Source organism: Ursus maritimus, unplaced genomic scaffold (genome assembly GCF_017311325.1).
Source record: "Ursus maritimus isolate PB19 unplaced genomic scaffold, ASM1731132v1 scaffold_3, whole genome shotgun sequence".
NCBI lineage: Eukaryota > Metazoa > Chordata > Mammalia > Carnivora > Ursidae > Ursus > Ursus maritimus.
Genome location: NW_024425563.1, coordinates 22,905,934 through 22,933,851, shown reverse-complemented (window position 1 = coordinate 22,933,851; position 27,918 = coordinate 22,905,934). Strand labels below are relative to the sequence as shown.

Here is a 27,918-nt window from a genome sequence, read left to right as displayed (position 1 = left end):
ACTAAGTCTCTATCAGTCATCGATTTTCTAGTTGGACAGGCTGCTCAGGGTTTCCTCCTGTGGGAGGAGAACGGAGAGGAGAGAGGAAAGGGTTAAAGCATGTAGACAGGGGGGAGGAAGCAGGACTTGGTCTTCAGGCAAGCACTGAGATGGGGCTTGAATAGCCCAATGTTCACCTGACCCTATTTTTTCAAAAGGCCTCCTTTGTCCAAAACTGTCACCGAGAAACCAGCTGATGCCCACTTCGTTCTTTTGTGTCAGTCTTCAGAACAGGTTTTGGTAACTGAACATGAAGCTAAGCTAAAAACAGTGGAAGAAGAACTTTCAAATATGCTCACTCTTCTGTGACCCTCTCTGGCTCAGAAAAACTCAGGGATCACAGCCTACCACCTAAGATGCAATGTTAGAAGAAAGAGCTTTCTCCTTCTCATAATGGTTAAACACCAGGGGAGGGAACTGCTAACAGTGGTTCCACAGAAAAGAAGGTGAAAGGAGAGCTATCTCCTTAGTGCCTACATCTGGACTTTCCCACCTATTTATTGTAAGGTCTGAAACCTCATTAAGAACCTTGATTCAGACCCCAAGATTTGATTCAACAGAATATTCTAGAAACTTTCTCCAGTCTCTCTCCATCCTAAAAATGTAATGAAAATGATGCAGTCTTCTGGTGTCACTGAAATTCTGCCATTTGTGAATTTAACATGCTTCAATATAACCATTACCTTCCCTCAGTCTATTTCCAAATCTACACTGACTATTAAGGAGGGAGCTGGCTGGAGAGCACTTATCACTCATGCTCCTACTGTCACAGAGGAAGAAGATATGTAACCCCAGAGAAGCCACCGTGTGGCATGTTATCATAAGGGACTACAACAGTAAGAAACAGTTAAATGTGAGGCAACAATGGAGATTTAAGATTCTTCTACCCTTCGTGTAATCCGGAAAAGAAACGATAACTCCATCCTTCACGTCTCTTGTGACACAGGAGAAAAAGTGTCAAAACCAGAATGCAAGTACAGAGAACTGTGTGAGTGAGCCAGGATGAAAGTGGCATAGGCCGGCACCTCGAGTCAGCTCAGCTCTGCTTCCAGTCCTGTGGGCAACTGCTCTGGCGTCCAGAGCCTCAGCCAAATGTTTAATGTGTCCTTGATTAGGCCCAAAGAAATGGATTAAAAAAACCCCACCAAACTTATAAACTACAACTATTTTGTTTTCCGCCTTAGTCCTTCTGGCATTTATTTCCTATTTCATCTCATTTCATTCATTTATTTAAAATGGCCACTATCAGGGCGCCTGGGTGGCTCAGTCTGTTGGGCATCTCTGCCTTCCACTCAGGTCACGATCCCAGGGTCCTGGGATCAAGCCCCACATTAGGCTCCCTGCTCACCAGGAGTCTGCTTCTCCCTCTCTCCCCTGCTCATGCTCTGTCTCGCGCTCTCTCTCTCTCAAATAAATTAATTAAATCTTTTTTTAAAAAAGTTCTAAAAAAAATTTAAAAAAGTAAAATGGCCACTATTTTCTAGCTGCTAGTCCCATATTCCTGATCCTTTCACCATACTTCTGAATACTTTAATGGTGACTGTTCCCCAAGTCCCGTAGTCCTAGTGGTGTGCTGAGAAATACAGCTCTTCTCACCTAATGTTCGTGGATAATGGAGAGTAACCAAGCTCTAACTAACGACTTGAGCAAGAAGACACCCCCATACTGGCTTCTAACTCTAGATCAATGCTTCCTTTATTCAACATCTTCTGACCCTGAGATTCTCATGCAAGTGTTTACAGTTAGAGAATAAATATCAATGGGGGAAAACACGGGAAATGGGAAATGATGGCAGGATTTCTTCTAGTCATAATTAGTGGTGTTTGGAGAGCAAGAATGATATTTCAGAATGGAAAAACCTCAGCTTTCTTCAAGCTGACCAACTAAAAATGTTAGGGAATTAATTACTAGTACCATTTGAAAAACAGGCTTGGACTTGCTGAAATGAAACTGAACCAGTTTACCCTCCCTGTTAGGATGCCAAACAAAGCAGCATGTTGAGACAGGAATTATAGGACCTTACAACCAAAAGGGAGACTGAGTCATGCATGGAACAGAAGGTTCAAGAGCAAAACGCATACTAGAGAAAGAGAATTACTACAAGGAGGTGAGCAATCTCAAACCTTTTCTCTAGTACCTCAACATTACCTCTCTTCTGTTCATTTCCCACCAGTGTGTCACAGCCTACTACAGAAGGAGCTGCAAAACTTGTTCCACAATGAGAGAGCAAGTAGGCCAGGCTGGTCGGGCACCTTATTTCCCCATATCACAGAGCAAATGTCACAGGTTTTTTTTTTTTTTTTTTTCGGTAGCATTGCACTATTTGGGTTCCTTTGCTGTGCCACTCAATTTTCCTTAAATGAGGGAATGTCCATGACTTTTCAGACTTATTCTATGGTTCTACCTATCACAGATTAGCCCAGATATGGGAATACAGGTTTGGTGGAGACTTATTCTAGAATGTGTGGGTGGTTGCCTTAGAGCTGGCAGGAGACATGCTCCAGCTAGCTTTGCAAGTGCATAACGACATTCCAGCAGGTTCTTTTCCAAGCAGAAAGTTAACATTCATTGATCACCTACTACATACCAAATCATTAGATTTCCACTTGATATCTCAATAACCCCTTACGAATAAGACAGGTATTACTAACCCTATTTTACAGATGAACAGGCCGAGGTTCAGTAAGTGGCAAGATTCATGCCAACATCCTTGACTCTAAGCCTAGTCCTCTGAGCGTTCTCTCTAGGCTCCCATTTGCTTTAAGGAAAGTAGAGCCAATATTATCCTGCCCTTCTACTGACCAATACGAGATGGAACAGAGCAAAACAGAAGCAGAAAGAAGCTATTACACTCTTTTCCTTGAGACTGCTTAGAGGTGGAATACTACTTCTACTAGGAAGATTCACAGTAAAAAGAAATAAAATAATTTTGTAAAGTCATCACAGTCAATATACACCTACTTAGAGGAAGGGAAATTCCCTTCTGGCAAAATATGTCACGAAGGTAGTCACATGCCATTTTTCGGTCATGCATGTCACTTGATCTATGGCCAAAAATCAGTTACTTCTGGGACATGAAGTTAAGCCACTTATGGTAAGCTACAAAATAGCAGCACTCATAGATTTGGAATTTTAACAAATGAGCAAAATTATTGGAGAAACTCCTGGAGATCAGAAAGTAAACCATTTTGGAAAGTAAGATTAAGAAATTAAGTCTCAGAAAAGAAGATTAGCTCTTGTACCACCACCTACAATTTATTTTCTCCCCTTTTATTTTTTTTAAAAGATTTTATTTATTTGAGAGAGAGAGCGAGCACGGGAGAAAGAGAAAGAAAGAGAGAGCGCGCACTCAGCACAGGCAGGGGGAAGGGCAGAGGAAGAGGGACAAGCAGGCTCCCCGCTGAGCACTGAAGCCTGAGGAGACTCCCAGAAGACTGGGAGATCATGATGAGCTGAAGTTAGACGCTTAACCGACTGAGCCACTCAGGCGCCCCTCTCCCCCTTTAAAAAACTAGATCTGGTTTTAATTATAAATGTATACCACATATTCATGAAAAAAATGAAAATAGTACAGAAAATTATGAAATAAAAAGTGAAAGTCTTTCTTCCCCTCCCATTCTGGTCCTAGCTGTCTATCTCTCCAGAAATTTACTATGCATATATATAACATATATAATAAAACAACTTTTAAAAGTGCAAGCTGGTTCACTTACAACAACATCAAAAAGAATGTAATACTTAAACTACAAAATGTTGCTGAAAGATACTAAAGACACCAATAAATGCAAAGCCATCTCCTGTTCATGGACTGGAAGATTTCATTTTGTTAGGATGTCAATACTACTCAAATTGATCTACAGATTTAATGTAATCCCTATCAAAAATCCTACCGACATTTTTTGTGAAAATAGAAAAAAATCTATCCTAAAATTCGTATGGAATCTCGAAAGGCCCCGAGTACTCCAAATAACCTTGGACAAAGAACAAGGTTGGGGGTCTCACACTTCCTAATTTCAAAATTATTACAAAGTCATGGTAATCAAAACAGTATTGTCCCGACATAAAGTCAGACACAGAGATCAATGGAATAGAACAGAGGGCCCCAAAATAAGTCCTTCGCATATATGGTAAAATGATTTTCAATAAGGGTGCCAAGACCATTCAGTGGGGAAAAGGACAGTGCTGGGAATTATTTTCAGTCCAAAGGAAGTGAAAGCAGGGTCTTTTTTTTTTTTTTTTTTTTTTAAAGCTGGGGAGGGGCAGAGAAGGAGAGAGAATCTTAAGCAGGTTCCATCCCCACCACAGAACCCAACCTCACAACCTTGAGATCATGACCTGACTAGAAATCAAGAGTTGGGACACTTAACTGACTGAGCCACCCAGGCACCCTGAAAGCAGGGTCTTGAAGATATATTTGTACACCCATGTTCACAGCAGCATTATTTACAATAGCCAAGAGGTAGAAGCAATCCAAATGTCCACCAATAGATGAATGACTAAAATGTAGTATATACAAAATATGGAATGTTATCCAAGCCTTAAAAAGGAAGGAAATTCTGACAAATGCTACAACATGGATGAACCTTGAGAACATTACAATGAGTCACAAAAGGAAAAATACTGTATGATTTCACTTGTATGAGGTGCCTAGAGTAGTCAAGTCATAAACAGAAAGTAGAGTGGTGGTTGCTGGGGGCTGGGGAATGGGAGAAGGGGGAGCTGCTGTTTTATGGGTATAGTTTCAGTTTTATAAGATGAACAAAATTCTGGAAATTGATTGCACAACAATGTAAATGTACTTAACACTACTGAACAGTATACTTGAGAATGGTTAAAATGATCAACTCTATGTGTATTTTATCATGATTAGAAATTTAAGAAATTGTCAGTACAAGTTGGGTTATAGGATACTGTTATTTTTTCCCTTTATAATATACCTTACATATATTTCTGTATCATGACATGCATATATTTTTGCTCCTTCTCTTTTAGTGCCTATTTATTTATATTCTGTTAATTATTTAACCATTCTCTATTAATGAACAATTAGAATATTTTCAGTGTTTTTTCATTATTACCAAACCTTACTGCAAGACTCATTCTCAGACCTGTAAATCATTTCCACTACTGTATGAATATAAGCCAATGCTTAACATGTAGGCAAAATTCTAGAGATTCTAGATCTATAAAAAAAGGTGTATCAGGGCAAGGTAGTACACAGTTAACAAAAGACACTTTAATTTGCTATCATTAACACTATCAAAAGCCATAAAAATCTCATAACCTTTGACTCAGTGATTGCATTTTAAGGAAAACAGTCAAAAGGAAAAGGCTAGAGCTTTAATATTACCTGTAATACTAAAAAATAATCCAAATGTCTACTAATAGAGGCACTGTATGGAAATAAAGCAACACCTTTTTGGCTATAAAGTAGTAATTAGAAAGACTACGTAGTGACGCTTAAAACGTTTACTATGTTCACAGTAAAAAAATACTCACGTATACTTAACATTTTACTAAGCTGTAAACAAGCAGCTCACGGGCCTAATGCATCTCAGAGAGGTATTTTGTTTGGCCTGCATGAAATTAGAATTTCAGGATCCTTAGATATAATGAAAATTTTCCAGTTCACTGCAGTTTACATCATCTCTGTTTTACAACTAATGCTTCGCTTATTCGCACCTGCATTCCTGACCCCTGAATACGGCTGAGAACAGAGGACTTCAGAAAGATAAAGACAGATCTTGTGAAGAGTAGTGGGCTGATGAATGCATTTTTCTTTTGGAAGAAATAACACTTCCACTTACCCATTAAGATCTTATACCAGTTAATAAACTTGTACAGTACAACTGCTGCCCACCTACACAGCATGGGGGTTATTTCCCTCAGATTGGCTTCTAATGTTGATTTGGGCAATTCAATGCTAAACAGATACTAAACTGTGAATTTACAAAGGTACACAAAAATCATACTCCTGGGTAAATCTGGCATAAGAAACAAAGACGTATTTTTTCTGCACACCCATTTCTGTTCTCATTTAAAAAACACAACAAAAACCCCCACATCACTCACCTAGTGACTTGTTTGTGGAAATCTGTAAGTTGTTTATGTGTCACTGTGACCGCTCCCACGGTTGTCTCCTTTGGCAAACCTTTCAAGGAGTTCTCTAACCATCGACAAAAAGTCTGTGCAGAGAGACAGTAAGAGTTTTAAGAGGAGACAGGACTTCCTCAACTGGACCCTATAAGTAATAACAAAACCTGCAGGGTTTTCTCAGCAGCCTCAGCTCTTCCAGACTTGGAAGTAAGTAAAGGAATTAACAAAAGCATTACTATCTTTAGGCCTTCCAACCCTCTGGGGTTTGGAATCGTCTACAAAGGCAAACCTAGACTTCCCTTCAAAGGTACAGCAGGCATCATTTCAGAAAGCCCAAGTCTCTTTTGGATGAGACTATTGTTCTGTTTCTGTCATTAAACTTCCGTAATATTTCAAAAATTAAACAGCTGCCAGAAAACTCTTGAGTGTAAAGATCGAAGGCAACCTACAGCAAAAGTTCAGTACCACAAAGAGCAAGGACAAAAAGTATAGTTAAGTAAACATGTCAAAGAATACATACATAATATGAATCCAGGGTCTAAAGGATTTTAAGGTCAACTCTCAGTAGAACAGTCATAACCAGTCAGCTCCTCTGTGATACCTGCCTTTCTTTGGGTCAGAAAATTTTGTTGCTTACTCTGGTTGCTACTTAAAAGAATGTTACTGGGGTGCCTCGGTGGCTCAGTGGGTTGAGCGTCCCACTCTTGGTTTCGGTTCAGGTTGTGATCTGATGGGCTGTGGGATCCACTGCTCAACAGGGAGTCTGCTTGGGATTCTCTCTGTCTCCCTTCTGTGCCTCCCCCACTTGTACACACTTTCACTCTCAAATAAATAAATAAATCTTTTTAAAAATGTTGTAAAAGAATATTATTTACATCTGAGCATAGTCTCTTTATACCTTTCATATGTACAAAAACTGTCTACCCCTACCCCCCTTCCTTCCTTCCTCTTCAAACTAAAAATCAAATTCTAGAGACTTCCTCTGGGTTATTTTCAGTTGAACTGTTCTTTGAGTTAGCTCTAACTTTCCATGCCTTTCTTAAGTAGGGTGTATACTCTGGTCATAGTTTTCAGCAATGAAATAACCTTTTGTAACAAAATTTTTCACATTATATATTCCCCCATTATGTTAATTCATGATAACCAACCAGAGCAAAAGTAAATATTACATTATAAATGCATAAGAAGTACTGCATAATTCTCCAAATGTTGCCCCCAAGGAAGGGGGGAATGTCTTCCCCAAGGAAGACAACACTCTACACTAAGACAAACAAGGAGGGGCAAGAGATTCAGGAAGAACCCTTAACTGATGAAGTTTTGGCATCCAAAAACAGCCTATGAGTTAAGTACAATACAGCCCTGAACAAGAACAATAAGAAACGAAACCAAAAAGCAAAACTAATCAGCTAGCACACAATGGGGCTCATCATCTTCGAATTAGGGAATCTGAGAAATCTGGATGAACACTCTGAATAAATTTGCCACAGATGTGTATCCAACAACGAAGGTAAGGGTTTAAATAGTATATTCAAATCACGCAACAAAGCTGGTATGCCATCTTCTATTAAAAAATCCCTGTTGAATTCTGAAAATGGTGTGATTGAGAAAGTGCTGAAAAATGCAGATTTTCTTTGGGCTTACATCCTTAGAATTTCAATCAGTTTACAGGGCGCGGACAACTGTATTTATGTTAAGAGTTCCTTTACAAAAACTCAGTAGTAAGCTGATGTTTACAGAAAACAATCACTTTAAATTGCTTGACACCATTCTGTGGGTATCTATCTATATAGCAAACTCTTATGAGCCCATGGCTATCTGGTTTCTGTTCCTGCCTCAACTTGCTGTTCTAATTTTCCTCCTGTTAGCACTTAACCATATGTTTACAAATCAAGAATGTTTTAATTTTTATTCATTTTTTTGAAGTTTTTTTTATCCATTTGAGAGAGAGAGAGAAAGAGAGAGAGGGAGAGAACAAGCAGGGGGAAAGGTCAGAGGGAGAAGCAAACTCCCCGCTGAGCAGGGAGCCCCACACAGGACTCGATCTCAGGACCCTGAGATCATGACCTGAGCCGAAGGCAGCTGCTTAACTGACCAAGTTACCCAGGTGCCCCACAAATGTTTTTATAAAGTTAAATTAACATACATTTTCTATTACCTGGGAACCAGGTATGTTTGTAAAAAGTAACAGTATGGAAATTTAATTTCTCATGTCAAGGACTTTTGTAATTAAACGTGTTGGCACTGAGGGGTTCATGGAGTACTTTCCTTAGGAAAACACAGAAATATAGCCGTATCAGACTGAAACAGAACATGCTGAACAACTAGCAACAGGAACTGTAGATGCTAGTCATTCCTGAAGCACTTGAGCTTACATGGAACAACCGCAGAGCTACCTGATGAAACCAAAGCCACATAGGAGCCTCGCGAGTTTGACATCTAAGAATTAGGGGCGCCTGGGCGGCACACTTTGTTAAGTGTCCAACTCTTGGTTGGGCTCAGGTCGTGAGATCAAGCCCGTGTTGGGCTCTGCCCTCAGCTCAGAGTCTGCTTGAGAATTCTCTCTCCCTCTCCCTCTGCCCTCCTATTTGTGCCCTCTCTCTCTCTCTCAAATACATCTTTTAAAAAAAAAAGTTCATGAGGCTGTTTTGGAAGATAAACCTGAAGAAAATGTTAGAAATTTATCAAGCCTACATGTGACCACCTTTTACTTCAGCCAAAGATCAGGTAAAGCATATGCTCACTAAGACAATATAAACTAATCACTGAATTTTGGAGAGGAACACACAAACCCAAGGCAGAACTTTTGGCTCAGTAACATCAGAATCCAACAGTAAAGGTGTACTCTGTTTCGTGAAACTGCTGAAGTTGAGGCTAACAACTGTCATCAATGATACAAAGCAAGAGACATTAAGATGTACATGGACTTAAAAGTTACAATAAACTTGTGCATCTGGATTTTTCTGTGGTTCTGGAAGATAGCTCACTTTAACTAGAACCAACTGTGTGCCTTCCTAAACTATTTTTATATTAATATTAAAAATTATAAATCCTATTTAAAAAATAACCTATAAGCTATATATACTTTACCACTATGCTCGAAACTTTCATGCAGTACACATAACCTGATTTATGATCATGTGGCCCAGCACTGGAATTACTTGGACATTACTGGAGAGCCTAAAAAAACTTCCACGCTCAGGTGATAAATGCCCTGGATCAAGAATTGAAACAAGATGCAAATTAATCCAAAGGAGAAATCCAAGTGTGTACTGTGAGCTTATTTTCTGCTTCTGTATCCCCAAATGCTCTGGCTAGATTTATTACCAAGGAAAACCATACAGTGCCATCTAAGGAGCTTGGACTGAACGCACTTCTTGAATAACCTGTACCACCATGTAACTGATACATGCGCATCTCTCACAAGCGAACAAATTTCTCACTGCCCAGCTACACAGTTCAATTCAATGCTTAGTATTCACTTTAGGTAAACAAACCCTGTGACAGTGACACCAACATGCTTTCAAAAACCTAACAATGAATTACTGGCCTTCTATGGGCCCCTTCATCCGATAATTACACTTAGCAATATGCCTAGATGAGGTTCCATGGATATACAACACAGCTGGTTTCAAAGTTATAGGCTGCCTCCAGGAACCAAAGTTTAAGGACTGTGCGAATGGGTTCTTCATGAAAACAATCTTACCGGTCTGTCAACCTGCATGATCTCCCAGAGCACTTCAGCCACATCGGGCAGGGTGTAGGGAGGGAGACAAAAGCAGCATGTGTGGAGCAGCTGGCTAACAAGCTGCTGTCCGAGCTGGTTCATCACCTGTCCAATCAGTTCCTTCCGTAATTCAAAGTCTTCTTCGTGCTATAAGGAAACAAGAGCGAAAGATGAATTCTTTTTTTTTTTTTTTTTAAGATTTTATTTATTTATTTGACAGAGATAGAGACAGCCAGCGAGAGAGGGAACACAAGCAGGGGGAGTGGGAGAGGAAGAAGCAGGCTCCCAGCAGAGGAGCCTGATGTGGGGCTCGATCCCATAACGCCGGGATCACGCCCTGAGCCGAAGGCAGATGTTTAACGACTGAGCCACCCAGGCGCCCCCAAAAGATGAATTCTAATTTCAACTCTCCACTCTAATAATTCCTCCTTCCTGGAAAAGGAATATACATAACAGCTAGATTCACAGACTTCACTAAAATGTTCTGTCCTGAGGAAGAAAACATTAAGAGTTTAGTATCAAGGAAATGGGCATGGATTTCAGCTGAGATTAACCGTAACCCTTAGATTTTTCATGACTAGAAAGCAGAAGAGAATAATGAGTGAAGGTTGCACGTGGCAATTTTAATTATTTTTCTGTGAAAAATAATTTAAAGTGTTCCTACTTCCTTTTTTAAAACCAACTGAATAAACAAAGACTTCTATCAGATACCTTATCTTTTCTATCAAAAAACCCTTATTTTCTTCCTTTCTATAGTCTCGAATATACATATATTTCTAATATCTTGAAAAGAATAACTTCTTACAAACTGCTTTTTCACATCTAGTTTTCTTTTTCTTTCTCCTTTTACGACCAAACTTCTTAAATAATTAGTCCATTCACGTAGTTGCTTATTTCTTCACTGTTCGCTATTACCTTAAATTCTATTCCACAACATTGAGCCATATCTAACTTTGAAAATTCTGTGAACCATTTTACTACTCCGGCCAAACAGGTCTCTTAATTGTCTAACATACTTGGTACTATCCTGACTTCCTCTATGATTTACGCCCCAGTTAACCCCAGTTAAGACTCTTCTCCCCTCTCTAATCCATCCAAATTCTACCTATATCTGATGGCCCCACTGAGGTCCCTCTTCTTCCAGAAATTAACCCCAACCCACTTCTGACCAAGGAGCTTTCCCTCCTCTGATCTCATAGCAGTCATGACTTTTATCACTCATCTGGCAATCAAATACTGCCTTCCTACTGTTACTTAAATCTCTATATCTGTTTATCTCTTCTACTAAACCCCGAATAACATGGGCGCAGAAATACTTTCAGACTGTTTTATATAGCTTACAGGCACTTACTAGAGGTGGTCTTAAATCTAAGAGTTAATGCTTTGGTTACTGAATGGCATGTACCTACCAATATAGATCAAATAAGGAGAATCTGGTTTTCCCCTAAGAAATGAGGAAGAGATATAAAAAGGTGATGGGCTGCAAAGTAGAAAGGTACAATGTTTATACTTACATCATTGGCTACCCCTGTATGAATAAGGTCTCGTAGGAACCTCATGACACTGCAATTTGCATCCCGGTGGTCCAGGGTAGTAGAGGCAATGGCCCACTGCAAGATAGGGATGACCACTTGGCTCCTCAGCAAGGTAACAGGGCTACGCTGAATAAACCTGGTGTGGAAAGATAGTGGAAAGAGAGGCTACGTATAAATGACAGGATTAGGCTCTGCAAGCAGCCAGAGCAAAAGGCAGAACTACAGATGGAGATGGTAAAAAGTTCAGTAGTTGCTAGCAGTTGGAGGGTGAGGGAGGGCTGAACAGGGGGAACACATGGAATTTCAGAGTATTAAAACTATTCTGTATGATATTATAATGGTAGATACATGTCATTATACATTTGTCCAAATCCATAGAAGGTACACCACCAAGAGTGAATCCTAACGTAAACTATGGACTTTGGGTGATAATGACCTATTAATATAGGTTTATCAACTCCAACGAACGGACCACTCTGGTGGGAGATGTTGATAGTGAGGGAGGCCGTGGGGTTTTGGGGGGGGTGGAACAGGGGTATATGGGAACTCTCTAAACTTTCCACTCAATGTCCCATAAGATTTCTCAGACCTTTTAACATACATGGAGAATCTCCACCAAAAGGATACAATATTTTCCAAATTTACTTCACAATGCTATTTGTGCAAACAGCATCTCTGTGAATCAGTTTTTCAAGGAACACACACTGGGAAAACAGAGACTAGAGAGTCTACCCAATGTTCTCATATCAACAACAACAAAGGTGTTTCTAACTTGTCCAAAAACTAACCAAAAAAGCATTCAATAGACAATCCTGAAACAGTCAATGCTACTTTGCATTTGTAAGTGATAAAATATACATTAAATGTATAATTACATATACGTGTTTTTCATAATTTTTAAATGCTTTTATGTTCATTAACTGATTTGGTTCAAATTCCTTAGCCAGGGACTAAAAAAGGAATTCAAAGGTTTGGCAATAATATAGTCAGTATTACTGGTAAAAGGAAATTTAGGCAATAATTGGGGTGGAAAGCTGGGGGTAGAACCAGGAAGTGCAGAACAAGACAACTTCTAAGGCACCTTAAAAACCTAAGAATTTTTTACTCTGAGATACGATCATATCTAAAGGATGCCAAGCTTTGTAAAGGAAAAAGCTGAAGTGCAACATGTCATCAGAGCAGGACAGAAAGTTAAAACTACAAGGGATTCTAGAGATTTTCTAGTCAAAAAATTTTTTTAAAGATTTTTTTTATTTATTTATGTGAGAGACAGCCAGCGGGAGAGGGAACACAGCAGGGGAGTGGGAGAGGAAGAAGCAGGCTCCCAGTGGAGGAGCCCGATGTGGGACTCGATCCCGGAACACTGGGATCACGCCCTGAGCCGAAGGCAGACGCCCAACGACTGCGCTACCCAGGCGCCCCTAGTCACATGTTTTTAACAAGCTGGTTTTAACTGTCTTGTGCATGATAGAAAACCCGGCTGCTTTACCCTGCTCCCATCCAACTCCTCTTCCTCACTGACAGGGCTACTCCAGTTGACAATTTAACTGTGGGCTATGGATCATTAACCTACCTATATTCCACGAACCTCCTTTTATAGAGAAGCAAACAGTCAAGTGTTACATGACAAGACGAAGCAGTGATGGGGATAAGCAATGAAAGAAAAGGTTGCTCTTCAGAAGGACTGACCTGGTGGCCAGCCTGAACAGGTCATCCACAGTGTCAGGGTGATTCTGCAGCCCATTCTGCTGTTCCAGCAGCTGAAAGGTAGGGATGCACAGTGCCTAAAACAGAATAGTGATTTTAAATAAACGCTAGCATACAAATCCAACAGCATTCAGACTTGCTAAATATCACAACATATACAAAAAGAACAAAGTGGGGGAAGCACAGATGGGAAAAGAAAAAGACTATGATGAGAATCAGATCAAGAAAAGGAAGGGAGAAATCTTTCTCAATTGATACAGTTTTCACATATGAAGTCCACATTTCAGAAAGGGTTGAGGGTATAAATTTTAGTTGATGCAACTGGACAGATGTCATCTCAAAGTTTTAGAAGTTTCTGGGGATGCCTAGGTGGCTCAGTTAAGCGTCCAACTCTTGATTTCGGCTCAGGTCATGATCTCAGGGAAATGAGAGTGAGCCCTGTGTCTGGAGCCTGCTTAAGATTCTCTCTCTCCATCTTCCCACGTTTCCCCCACAGCTCGCTCTCTCTCTTTCTCAGAAAAGAAAGTTTTAGAAGTTTCTGCAAGACCGCTTATGTACTAGATATGGTCAAGCCCACTAAAGGAGCAGATGAAGTTTTTAAGTTTTAATAATAATATGTCAAATTTATTTTATTTCCGAGTGAGCGTGAGTGGGCGGGGGGGGGGAGAGAATCTTAAGCAGGCTCCACGCCTAGCGCAGAGCCTGATGTGGGACTCGATCTCACAACCCTGAGATCATGGCCTGAGCCAAAATCAAGAGTCGGACACTTAACTGACTGAGCCACCCAGGTGTCCCATGAAATGTCAGTTTTAAAGGTAAAGACATCTTATGAAAAGGAGTATCATAAACTCTCTAATCTACTTTCCTCCTACGACTAGGAGGGGAAAAAAGCAGTGTATCAGGAGGCTTTTCCAATGCCTGCTATTTACCCTAAGACCATCCCTGCTAGTAAGTGCGCTAGTTCACTGGTTGTTCCAGGCAAGAAACTAAAAATAGAATCATGCTTGAGCTTAGAGATCTTTTGTTTTACATCCATTTGTTCCCTTCACCTCTCAAAAAACCATTATCTCTACAGAGCATAAATTTGGCAGTAATAACTGTAACAATCCTTACATTCATATGGTCAATCTCTCTCTCACTTTCCCAGACATGTCTGTCCAGAGAACAACTAGCAAGTTTCTACTATTATAGGAAATCAACATGCCTGGAGGATAAACAGAGAAGCAAGAGAATTCAAAACATGGTGAAGAATAAACTGCTAAGGCCTTTAGTGCCTCCAACATACTCCCCAGGGAAAACAGACCTGGAGCATGTCTAGTAGTCCCTGCCGACAGCCCTCTTCCATGCCATATTCATCCACAAGGATACTGCCAAGGTACAGGAAACAGGAATGCTGATGTACGTGGTACACATTCACCATCTGTCAAGGGAGAAACCAGGTGTTCGATTCTTTACCCCCCACAAAGTATAAACTTAGTAAACTGTCTGGAGGAAGAAATTCTGAAGGGCTGGTTTCTTCTCTTTAAGACAATACAGTAAAGCGTGTTGGCAACATTTTTTGAAACACAGGGCTCAATTCTTCAATAATTTTCAAGTACACTCTCTAGAGTCCTTTCAAGCCTTTGACCTTTTATCTTTTCAAAACAATACTGTAAGAGAGCTATATAATACTTCAAGCTGGAAGCCATTAGGATGCTATCAGCCAAGCTATTTGCAAAATCCTAGCATAAATCCTAATACCTAAAGGTTGTTCTTATTTGCATTAAAGATTAACTCTTAAAAAAAAAAAGCATATATAGCTATAGCAGGGCTAAAAATACCAAATACCCTTATCCTGAAAGAGACTGTGAAAGCACTGTTTAAATTTTGAGTTGCTTCTAAACCTCTCTATTTAAACTTTTAAGTAAAAAACAGCATTTCTAATCAAGATACTGGATCTCGAGAGAATAAAAATGTTAATATACATACTTGAATTAAATGATTTATTTAGGATTTTTCCCCTACTCTCCTCCAAAAATTAAGAGGCATCTGTACATTCATCTATTTAAAATGCCATCACATGTATTGATTTTTTTTTTCTTTCAAATGTAGGGCCTGAAGTCACGACCCTGAGAGCAAGACCTGAGCTGAAATCAAGAATCGGATGCTTAACCGAGTGTACCGATTTCATTATATAAATTCAATTCAATGAGTGTGGTGGGGGCTGAAAGACAAAGTGACTGACTCTTCATTATTAACACATACCATGGAATGGGCACGTGATGGGAGCTACGAATCTATTCGGTGTTGTATACTCAAAACTATATGCTCTACTTAATGAATGATTTAAGCTGGTGAACGTTTTCTTAAAGGACCAGACAGTAAAAAATTCTAGGCTTTACTGGCCATACGACCTGTCTATTCAACTTTGCCATCTTAGCAAATGGTCAATATACAATACTTAAATGAATAAGCATGGCAACCTCTTAGTAAAACTACATTTACAAAACTAGGTAATAGGCCCATTGGTTCTAGTTTGCTGACTTGCGATTTTTGGATTTTAAAAAATACTTTTCATTTTTTCACATATACTGACCTTAGAACACATTTTCTATACAAGGTGCTATTCAACTGGGTTGGGCCACATACTTAAATTAGCAGGAATAAAAAAAAATACCAAAGTCATGAGGGTATCCTCTAACACCAAAGGGGCATTAAATCAAGTTATGTTTGACCCAGAATGTATTACACTGAAGGGGACACATAACCAAAGGTGGAAACACATGCAGTACAAACATATGGTGTCCTCAGGGTACAGTAAACGTAAACTTTAATCAAATTCACAATATAAAGGAGGCAGGGCTGTGCATATGCCAACTGTGATACTGCACTAGCATGACCCTACTTGAGGGTGAGTTCCTCCTTAAGAATGAGGTGCCCAGGATAGACAGGCAGGGCAGGGTCACACCTCTGGGGGAAGTCACCACCAAACTTTGCTCTCCATCCTTGGGAGGCCAAACTGTAAATAAAACACAAGCTTCTGCTCACTGCTGTCTGTCCTCGCCCTGGCTGTTCTGGTCTCTCTGACCACTTTGCACAGAGCGAGCCCAGGTTCTGCTTTGCACACAGCTGTTCCTCTCCCCCGCTCGCCCCACTGGCCCGGCTGCCCTGCATCCCACCCGCCTCGGCTCTCAGTTGCCACCAAGGAACCGACGCCTCCAAGACCAGCCTCCCTTTGATCCTTCTCGGACGCAGAGTTGCCAGGAAGGAGCTAATACTGGCAAGAATAAAGGTGTCGTGAAAACATGTGCCTGATTCATAAAGAGATTCTGACCCAAACCCTACTATATATTGTACAAATGGACACTGCTCCTAATGGGAGGGGTGACTTATTTTCATCATTTTTTAAAATTTGTTTTTTTTTTTTTTTTTAAGATTTTATTTATTTATTTGACAGAGATAGAGACAGCCAGCGAGAGAGGGAACACAAGCAGGGGGAGTGGGAGAGGAAGAAGCAGGCTCCCAGCGGAGGAGCCTGACGTGGGGCCCGATCCCAGAACGCCGGGATCACGTGCTGAGCCGAAGGCAGACGCTCAACGACTGAGCCACCCAGGCGCCCCTCTAATTTGTTTTCTTATGGGTTTAGGATTTTGAATTTTTATTATTTGTTTGAAAGAAGAATTTAGATTATATCAAGCTAAGTGAGTTCAGCTTGTAAAAAGGATGTTAAGTTGTGGGTAAAATATGCAAATGAGAAGAAATATATTATACAAATTCTATATTTAAAAAGCCGGGGGGGGGGGAAGGCCTGGGTGGCTCATTCACTTAAGCGTCTGCCTTCAGCTCAGGTCATGATCCCAGGGTCGTGGGATTGAGCCCCGCATCGGGCTCCTTGCTCAGCAGAGAGCCTGCTTCTCCCTCTGCCTGCTGCTCCCCCTGCTTGTGCTCTCTCTCTGACAAATAAACAAATTAAAAAAAATAATAAACAAAAAAACCCCCAAAAACCTGGCTGGCTCAGTCAGTGGAGCACACAACTCTTCATCTCAGGTTTATGAGTTTGAGCCCCATGCTAGGTATAGTACTTAAAAAAAAAAAAAAAAAAGGATGAGGCACCTAGGAAGCAGAATTTAAGTGGGCACTCACTGTCAGGGGCAGCAACTCAGAGGGTCTGCCTCCTTAAAATCTACACCATGGATACACTGCCCAGGTAGGAAAAGGTCACTTCAGGCTGGGTGGGTGTGGCCCAGCCTGGAGCTGTGCATTTTCCCCTCAATGCATGGATGCAAAACTTAAGACACTGACTCCAAGTCCTGCAAATGTGAAGGCTGACACTTTGCCTTGCTTCAATCTAGTCCTGGCTTTGCTGTTAAGGTTAACATCAAATCACTTAGTGATCTAAGTCACTAGTTATAGGCATCTTATATAGAATAGTTCTTGATGTGAATGTGATCTTAGAGAACCTCGCACATTGAGTCACACCATCATAATTACATACCAATCTTGGTGATTATAAGAGAGTCAAACATTTCTTGACAAATTAACAGACTTATGTGACCAACTGTGGTCGAGATAGAAAAACATTCCTTTGGGCTAAGAAGCAGCAAAATTTGATGAGACACATTTTAAAAAGAAAAATTAGTATAAAAATGCTTAGCACTGGTATATGAGAGCTGAGCGTTAAAGTCATTCTCTTCTTAATTTCACAGTGGAATGTGTCACTATTTAGACTATCACTATACAGAATAGATTACAGGCATTTTCCCTCAGAGACAACATACCACAGGTACTACTTATCTTTTCAAATATTTTGGAGTTTGTATTTAATAAACACAAAAGTGTTTCATTTCATGAGCAAAGTTTTTTTTCTAAAGACTCCTATATTTCAGGGGTGCCTATATTTCAGGTGGTTCAGTATGTTAAGTGTCTGCCTTCAGCTCAGGTCATAATCTCAGGGCCCTAGGATCGAGCCCCCAGTTGGGCTCCCTGCTCAGCGGACAGCCTGCTTCTCCCTCTCCCTCTCCCTCTGCCCCTCCCCCTGCTTGTGCTTCCCCGCACCCCACCCCCGCCGAAATAAATAAAATCTTTAAAAAAGAAATGAATAAAGACTCCTACTTCAAATTCTGTACACTTTACATTCTCCCTCTCAGGAAGCACTTACCTGTGTAACCAGTGGCTGCAGCAGGGCTGCAGATCCTTTGCCTACACAGCGAACAGCAAAGCGGAGGCACCTGCAACAACGCTCTACAATCCGATTATCAGCCCGGTGTTTATTTAGAGTCTCAGATAAAACTGGCCATATCTGAGTCAAAAGTCAAAGAGCACAAGAAAGAAAACAATGAACAACTAAGAGCTGAAAAAAATGCTCCCAAGTTGGTAACATCTGATTTAGTTTTCAAATAATTTGGAAAAAGCCTTCTTTGTAGGAAAACATGTAGCCTGAATCTGGTGTGCGTGAGTGCATGCGTGTGTGTGTACGTGAGTGTGCAGTTTCAATACGCTATCCATCACTAAAACACAGCCACTTCTTAGGAGAAGCACAGTGACTCTTTAGAACTGGAAGAAGAGAATGTCTAACTTCACTGAAAGATAAACTTTGGAATTCCTGATTTAGGATGAAAAGAATTAGTATGAGTTATAGAGGAATAAACAGATGTTTAAAGACAGTTCTGAGTTGGAATACTTTGAATAAAAGAGCAGAAGCTAATGAAATGGCATTATTTGATACTGTCAAACACTTAAGGATACTTGGTGTTTTCCCCCTGAAGTCTGAAAAGCATTTCTCAAAACATGCCTTTTGATCCGCATGTTACCCTCAGTGAAAATAGCAGAAGTGTGTTTACAATGGGGAAACAAAAGCCATGAGGGATACATGGCTCTGTCAAAAAAAATTTTGCTAGTATTAATCAGGCCTCCTAGCAACTCCAGGCTTCAGACATAATCTTTCTTTACTTCTCTGGAAGTAAATGCACTCAAAGTGCATTTCCCCACAGTCTGTTTTCTTATCAAATCTGAAGTAAAAAATATTTGTTTGAATGGTTCTATTTTGAACTTCTACGCACTGAAATTTAAACTGTATCAACGAATTCAATCTTCCTATGAACCTAAAAGACAATACCTTCTCACTTTAGTTACCCACAGCCTTGTAAGGAAAAAGGAAGAAAGCCTTGTTCCACAGGCATCCATTAAGCACTTACTTCCTGTATGACTTTTTGGCACGGATGGGTTTGTCCATTTTCCACAATGGGATTGGTGTGTCTAGGGAAAGGCAACAACCCAAAATAGTAAAAGAGCAATTTAACTGAAGAGCCACAGCCCCAACCCTGATAGCTTACTAAGTAACATTGTCACCACATAAAGAATACCAAACAATGAAGTTATTTAGGACTCAACGCCTTTTCCTTCTATTCCAGTCAAACACACACAAGCACCTAATTTAAATCCCCCATCCCCCTGCCCCGGCTCCTTTTTTGCCACCTTTAAGCCACTTCCAGTAGGACATGCGAACGCAATCTAACTCCGGTTTACACAGGTTGTGGAGCACTAAGATAATCGTTTTCATTTTTTTCTCTTTAAAAACCAGAATATGTAGACTCTTGCAAATTAATAAAAAATATTAATTAAAAACCAGGTTGTCTAAATCCACTATGAAAAACCAAGTACTGCTCCACTCTTAGCATTAAAAGGCAAAAGCTTCAGGAATTCTAGTCTACCCAAGATGTTTCTCATGGTTCTAGTCTGAACCCAATGATATATAATATACGCCCACTCACAATATGTCAAATCCAATTACTTGTCTAGTTCTAGAATCCACTAATTTGAAAGAAAGCAGGAAAAAAATCCTGTATGATTACCACCTCTTTAAAGAAATTCTTTAATTTCAATATGCTCAAGAGCAACTTAATAAAAATCTCATTTTCTTTAAATCGGGGGATTTCTATATATTGCACATTTTCTTCCATTTACTGTTATATAAGGACTGTTGGCTGGGCTTTCAGAATGTCATGTAACAGGGCTATCATAATTATATAAGAAAAGCACTGCATCAAATTAAAAAAAAAAAAAAACCTGTTGACAAGAACACATAGGCTCAAACACCTCAGTTTTAACTTATTCCACACAGGCTTTTACACAACAACTACTCTGATATTCCAGTTATATCTATGGGTCTGACAAATTATAAATTATGTAACTCAGTAAGGAGCACTCTCTGAACATTGTCACTTAAATGCTTTTTTAATCATCAGGCTCCTCCTGACTTCAAAAAAGGATTAATTTCACCTGATCAATGAAAAGGCTTCATTATTTATTTATTTTTTTTTAAGATTTTATTTATTTATTTGACAGAGAGACAGCCAGCCAGATAGGGAACACAAGCAGAGGGTGGGAGAGGAAGAAGCAGGCTTCCAGCGGAGGAGCCTGATGTGGGGCTTGATCCCATAACGCCGGGATCACGCCCTGAGCCGAAGGCAGACCCTTAACGACTGCGCTACCCAGGCGCCCCAAGGCTTCATTATTTTTTTGTACCCCTACAAAACACAGCAATAGTTCTAAAACTGGTCCTTGAAATAGCAAGCAGCAGCAACAGCATCCCCTGGGAACTTATTAGAAACGTAAATTCTTGGGTCCTACCCAAAATCCAACTGAATCAGACACTCTGGGGATAGGACCCAGGATTCTGTTTTGATAAGCCCTCCAGGTGGCTGTGGTGAATGTTCAAGTCTAATAATCACCAATCTAGAGACCAAAAAAATTAATCACATTTTAGAGGATCTTTTGACAAAGGTCTACCAAGAATAAATTCTTAGAATTTGTCTTTGCACCAAAATTTCAGATAATGGGCTTATCAGTCTCCTAACAGAAGACATTATATAGGAGGTACCTGGAAGTTTAGGGGGGAAAACACTTGCTTTCTTCAATACATAATGGTCTTATTTGAGCTGTTATCCCAAGGCAGGCAACCAGTCTCCCTTCTTACCTAAATATTACTGCAAGGCGATCTAAGAACACAGTGGGATCTGAGGATATGCCATTACTGGGCTCCTGAGACAACAGCTGAAGAGACAGAGAGGTATCAATACCCTGTCGTCACACATACATACCTACAGCAAACACTGCAACATACACCCTTATACATCAACCTCCCTCTCAATCTCTGCTTCTTTCCTTATAAGACAGTCCCGATAGTTACTCAAATGGTGCAAACTTTTAAATTCATATTGTCAAATTACTTTCCTTCATCTTACTGCATCATGGCCAAGACTGCATATTACTACATTTTACTAAATGATCACTCTGGAGTGGAAAACGGTATTATTTAATTTTTTTCCCATTTACTTTTATAATGACCAAGATATTATATATACTATATATAATACAGATCCAATTAAATTTAACATTATATAATCTGTATCTTTATTTCACTATTACAACACATTTTTCTTTTTTTTATTACAACACTTTAAAATGACTAAGACTTCATAATATATTTTAAGAGATAAAGCAAGCTGCCTCTTATTCTTTCCTAAAATTACTTAAATGCTTCTACCAGAATATCATTAGAGATAAACTTTAGAATCATTATGTCAAATTCTCCTATTATTGTACTATAAATGTAACTTGAGAGGAGCTGACATCTTTACAATATTCTTGAAGGAAACTTGGTAGATTATGATTTTTGGTTCCTAACTTGAATGGTATTTTCCCCATTATATCTTCTAAATTGTATTACTGATAGCGAAAATTTACTGATTTTAGAATATTTATTCCATGTATGCAGCTCCTTTGATAGACTTATTTTTAATAACTTTTTAGTTCATTCTCTTGGCTTGTCTAGGTAGATAAAAGATCACCTGTAAATTCTCTCTTTTCCTTTCCAACATGTAAACATCATATATATATGTACTAAACCCCTTTTTTAATTGCACTTACCTTTTTCAATGCCATAACCTGAACAGAACATAGTTCACTAAGGCATTCAGTAATCTTATCCAAAGGTAACCTGGCTAGGACAAGTGCTGTCCCTGTAAGACAAAGAAAAATACAAATAAAACAAAAGCTGAACTGAGGTAATTCATTGGTCTCCATCATTTGACTAACAGAAGAGGCTGATTGGCTTCATTCCTTTAAAAAGATCAGCACTGCTTTTTCAGTTATAGTATTTTGTTATTTAGGTTGGTTTGTCTTTATTTAGCTTAGACAACAAAGTGACCTTCACACTAACATTTATAACTGAAGTTAATATTAAATTCTCTCTCCTCAGCAGCCTATGGGTTTAAAGATGTTTAAATACATCTCCCCTTCCAATTCTTCAAATACTTTAAAAAAATTCCTTCACAAAGCCAATGCCAAAGCTATTTTTATATAGCATAGTACAAAGGTTCTCAAACTTCCCAGAGATTCTGATCTAGCAGGTCAAGGAGAGCCTTTATTTTTGGTAAGTGCCGCAGACAATTCTTATCATCAGAGAAGTCTGAGAAACAGACACATAATTTTTTTTTTGTAAGAATGGACTGAAATTAGAGATCTGATTCTAGTTATACCATAAAAGAATCTATGAGCTAGGTAAGGTATTATCTCTGGGCTTTAGTTTCTTTATCTGTAAAATGAGTGCTTTGAACAGAAGAATAAGTTAAGTTTGCCTTTCTTTCATTTTTTAAATAGTTGCAAAAGCCTCCCCCACCCTTTTATTAAATAAAATCTGAACTTGGAACTCCAATAAAATAGGTTAAAAAAAAAAAAGTAGCTAGCTTAAAGTGGGAGTAGGAGGCCCAGACCCTTTTCATTCAGCCTTCCTCTTGTCATAATCCCCACCAAAGCTGAAGCATCTCTCCCAGAGCCAAAGGATTACATGTTAGCCTAGGTCCTTTCCAAAGTAAAAAAAAAAAAAAAAAAAAATTCCATGACTATGATTTTTCTCATCTTCCAAAATTTCATTCAACAGAATAGTAATCAATCCATAAGTCTTCAAATGTGAATTAAAAAACTAAACGATTTTTCCTGGTAGTCTATAAGCCATGGGCGAGTTAGACGTATTTAAAACTGGAGGGGGGGGAATCTAACTTAAATATGCTTTTACCTTTTAATTCATTCCTACAGAGAAGAATGCTACTAAAACTTTTTATTTAAAAAAAAAATTTTTTTTTTAAAGATGTATTTATGGGGCACCTGGATGGTTCAGTTGGGTAAGAGGCTGACTCTTGATTTTAGCTCAGGTCATGATCTCAGGGTTGTGGGATGGAGCCCCAATTTGGGCTCTCTGCTCAGCAAGGAGTCTACTTGGGATTCTCTCTCCCTCTCCCTCTCCCCTCCCCCTGCTCACGTGCTCTCTCTCAAAATACATTTTTTTTTTTTTTAAGATTTTATTTATTTGACATATATAGAGAGAGGTGTGAAACAGAGAGCAGAAGCAGGGAACAGAGGAAAAGGGAGAAGCAGGTTCCCTGCTGAGTAGGGAGCCCAAGGTGGGGCTCAATCCCAGAACCCTAGGACCACAACCTGAGCCAAAGGCAGACGCTTAAACAACTGAGCCACTCAGGCGCCCCATAATTACATCTTAAAAAAAATTAAAAAATAAAAAGATATCTTTATTGAGAAGATATCACAGATAACTGAGATGCCATATCGTACTACAGGTTAGACCTCACATCAGTATCAAGGTTAAATTTCACTAGAAAATTACAAGTTGGCAGAAATAACCACTAGCAGTAGTAAAGTAGTAAGAATATTTGACTCTGATTCAACGCCTTATTATCTATGCCTGTGAATGGAAACAACAAAGTCCATGCCACAAAAAGAAAATCTGTCTTGGAAAATGCAAATACGTTGGCTGGAAAGGAACCTGGTCATTGATATAGGAAAGAACAGCTAGTTCCCACACAAGGTCATCCAATCTAGCCAAGACTAAATGGTTTGCTACTCACAGAGGCTTAAATGATGCCAGACAGGTTATATTACCCAATCTTTTATTTGATAGATCCTCAATCCCCTCTAACTACCAGCTGTAAGGATTTCATTACCTCACAGGGTACCCCATTCTGTTCTCAGAGTTTACTTAGAAAGTGTTTTCTTTCTTTTTTTTTTAAAGATTTTATTTTATTTATTTGACAGAGATAGAGACAGCCAGCGAGAGAGGGAACACAAGCAGGGGGAGTGGGAGAGGAAGAAGCAGGCTCATCGTGGAGGAGCCTGATGTGGGGCTCGATCCCATAACGCGAGGATCACGCCCTGAGCCGAAGGCAGATGCTTAACGACTGCGCCACCCAGGCGCCCCAGAAAGTGTTTTCTTTCTAAGAGCCAGTACATGTCAATAACTGACTACTACTCATCAAATAAATCTGTCCCCACTTTTATAAGATAATGTTTCCAGTATTTAAAAATAGCCATCATGCTTCAAGTCTCTTCTTTTTTCCTAGCCTTAATATCTCTAGTTCTTCTTCCTCTGAACTTCGTCACCACTCTGGCTGCTTGCCTCAGGATAGGCAATCACTGAGTGTAAAGCTGGTCCACAATGATTAAAGACCACTAAGAGTCCAAGTTTCTACTGACAGGACTGATCCACACATACTACCTTTAAATTTCCACCTACCACTTTGGTATGGTATTTGGTCTCCCTGTTTAGTCTTCCCCCAACTCAAAAAGGAACTATGTTTAGTTCAAATGTGTCAACGCCACCCCAAAATTTAGGTCTGTGCTATACACACTGTAAGCAGTTTGAATTAGTTATATAGCCTTAAAATATTCTAAGAAAAGAATGCATGTATATATAATCAACACCCTCCTGAGTGGAACGGCCAACTTTCTCCATCACTAAGTACACTGCAACTGAAAAACTGGGATCTGAGTATAAGATAATCCCCCAGAAGTGGCTTAGAGATGTTACTGGTTAACATCTGAAGTAAATACCTTTTAGCAAGCCCACAGCAGCTTCTGGAGACAACATGAAGGAATCAAGGGAACGGGCAATCTCCAGGAGTCCATTAAAGTGCTGAGCCATGTGATCTCGGCAGACAGAGCAAATGTTATGAATGGCTTTGGCTGCAGCAGAAGCCAGAGGCTTTTCACACAGGCCCTTCATCAAATAGCCCAACACAGGGTCTAAGGAGAAAAACCACACAGTAGAGATTACATATTTGAAACTCAAGGAAAACGTCTAGTTTCTTAGAACACAGGTTTATATCCCTGCTCCCCCTTTTAAGCAAAGGAACCATTAAAAAAAATGAAATGTGTTCAAACCCCAATATATAAAACATAAAAAAGGAGCTGATCTCACGGACATAGTGTCAGGGAGCCCTGGGTCCTATCTATTCACCTTCTATTTCTTTCCTCATGGCTAGGCCTTCACACAGTACAGTCTGAAAACCACTGGTGGATAAAACCATCCAAGGATTAAGAACAAGGTAATATAAGAAAGAACATAAAGCTCAGAGAGCTACCATTATTTATACTCAGAGATGAGTCACTATGTAAAAACAGCCTACGTTAATCAGGACAATGGCAGTTATCTAAAAGTGGACACTTTTATACTTGCTTCTTTATAGTTAGAAAAGGCCTTAAAAACATGCAGATTTTTTAGTACTTCTAGCAAAAGTATGTTTTACTTTGCAGCAAATATAAGTGTCCCAAAGAAACTGACCATAAAGGTGAATTTCTATAAAGCAATTCTACTTATCTTTTTCCTTACTTTATAAAAACCAGAATGATTTTCTACGGAAAAATCACATATGATTAAAGAGCACCTTATAAGTACGTCAAAGTAACCTCATACCAAACCATAAAAGAAGAAATCAAAAGGATAATGTCATAAAGCACATTAAAACGTTATCTCCATTTCCAGTCTAATGACCGATATGATGCACCAACCAGCATGAATCCCTGGCCCCCTCCACAAAAGGAGCCTAAAACTTGTAAGCCTAGGAATCAGAAGAGCTAAGTATAAAGTACAGGGAACTACAACGCTGTAGGCTTCTGTGGTTCTCAAATGGAGTATTTATTAACTATTCTAAAGTAAGTACAAACATGTAGCAATTTGTCTTATTGCTGAAGCACACATTTAAATGAGAAACTGCACAGTGGTACTGAATGATAACGCTTCACAAACAAACCAACCAACCTACTTTAGTTTCTTGTGGAAAAATCATTCAGAAAAGAAAGCCAAATGTTGAGACAGATAACAGAAGTGAAGAATCTAAGAATTAGAAAATAAGTATTTTGAAAACAATTGTAAGTGGTATGTTAAACTTGAAAGTGTCTCAGCTGTAATGTGAACATGTCTATCATATGCTTTACATACAGAAATAAGAAAAAAAAACACTTTTTTAAGCAAGAGTTTCAAACAATCAAAAAGATCGTATGTAAAATAAAATCAAGCTGAAAGGTAGTAATGAATGTATAATCCAGTTATTTCACTATTGGGTATTTACTCAACACAAAAACACTAATTCAAAAAGATACACGCACCCCTACGTTTAATGCAACATTATTTACAATAGTCAAATTATGGAAGCAACCCCAATGTCCATGGAAAGATGCATGGATAAAGAAGGGGTGTGTACACACACACACACACACACACACACACACATGCACACACACAGAAAAATATTACTCAGCCATAAAAAAGAACAAAATTTTGCCATCTCCAACAACATGGATGGATCTAGAAAGTATAATGCTAAGTGAAATAAGTGAAAGAGAAATACCATATGATTTCACTCATATATTGGAATTTAAGAAACAAAACAAAGGGAAAAAGAGACAACCAAAAAAACAGATTCTTAACTATAAAAAGCAAACTGATGGTTACCAGAGGTGCAGTGGGTGAGGAGGATGGGTGAACTAGGTGAAGGGGATTAAGAGTACACTGATCTTGATGGGCACCGAGTAATGCACAGAACTACCGAATCACTATATTGTACACCTGAGACTAATATGACACTGTATGTTAACTATACTGGAATTAAAAAAAAAAGATGGTAATATAAGCACAGGAAATACATCAAAATTAATATATAATTAACGATTATATATTTACAAGTTTGGGGGTGTTCTTAAAATTCTCAGAATATATCACTCCTGAGTATCAGGAGGGCTTAATATAGAATTATTTGTCTCTTTGGATTTGTTTATCTGCAAATGAGAGGGGTAAAAGAAATGACTGCTAACTTTACTTTTCATTCTAAAGTTACTTTCTATAATCTTTATTTTTTCAAGCCAATAAGGGCATCCAGAGGTTATATAATTCAATATTCTTCATTTTAATTTGTACTAATTTTGTTTCAAATGATAACTCTTGGTTTTTAAAAAGAGCATGTATTTAACACTGAAAAAACCCTTTCCTCTGCTTTAGACTATTAATAGCATCTAAGTTAGAACTACAGGGAGTCTGACCAGCTCAAGCATGTGCCAAAGACTAACAGAAATGTTCATGCCAAAGCAGACTACTAGAAGCAAACTGTTTCCCTATCTAGAGATCTAACCTTTCAAAGATCCCTTCTCCAAAGGCTGATAAGTTTATAATGTGTAAACTAAGCAATAAGTCATAATCCAGTATTTATTCTCAGAGTCTAGAAACATTCTACCTACCAATAAAAATAGAGAACAAGAGCAAAGTAAGAGAGGAAGAACAAAATCAGAAAAATCACTCTCAGGAGCTGCAGAGGAGTGAGTTCACACATACCAAGAAACTGAGGATTTCGATCAACCACTTCACTCATCTCTCCAACCAATTCAATGCTGGTGTATCGCACAGCTGTATGTACAGTCTCTGGAAGACGGACAACTCCTTCGAGGACCTCCACAAGTGTTGGATTATTCTCCCTGAGTACAAAAGGCAAGTACTCC

The 27,918-nt window shown here is 39.1% G+C and overlaps 1 protein-coding gene across 3 annotated transcripts in view; it reads right to left on the bottom strand.

Annotated features, from left to right (window-relative positions):
* Positions 1-27,918, bottom strand: part of TNPO3 (transportin 3) — an 82,416-nt gene that overhangs the window by 3,387 nt on the left and 51,111 nt on the right. For 2 of the 3 annotated variants that reach the window (XM_008705863.2, XM_040644021.1), the window contains 11 exons: positions 27,755-27,894; positions 24,982-25,173; positions 22,009-22,100; positions 21,056-21,132; positions 19,275-19,335; positions 18,239-18,379; positions 14,405-14,521; positions 13,084-13,178; positions 11,374-11,530; positions 9,839-10,006; positions 6,112-6,224 (listed from right to left, as the gene is read on the bottom strand). In XM_008705863.2, the coding sequence (XP_008704085.1) occupies positions 6,112-6,224; positions 9,839-10,006; positions 11,374-11,530; positions 13,084-13,178; positions 14,405-14,521; positions 18,239-18,379; positions 19,275-19,335; positions 21,056-21,132; positions 22,009-22,100; positions 24,982-25,173; positions 27,755-27,894 (1,353 nt within the window). The remainder of the gene's footprint in view (positions 1-6,111; positions 6,225-9,838; positions 10,007-11,373; positions 11,531-13,083; positions 13,179-14,404; positions 14,522-18,238; positions 18,380-19,274; positions 19,336-21,055; positions 21,133-22,008; positions 22,101-24,981; positions 25,174-27,754; positions 27,895-27,918) is intronic. The other variant, XM_008705864.2, reaches the window with a different exon arrangement.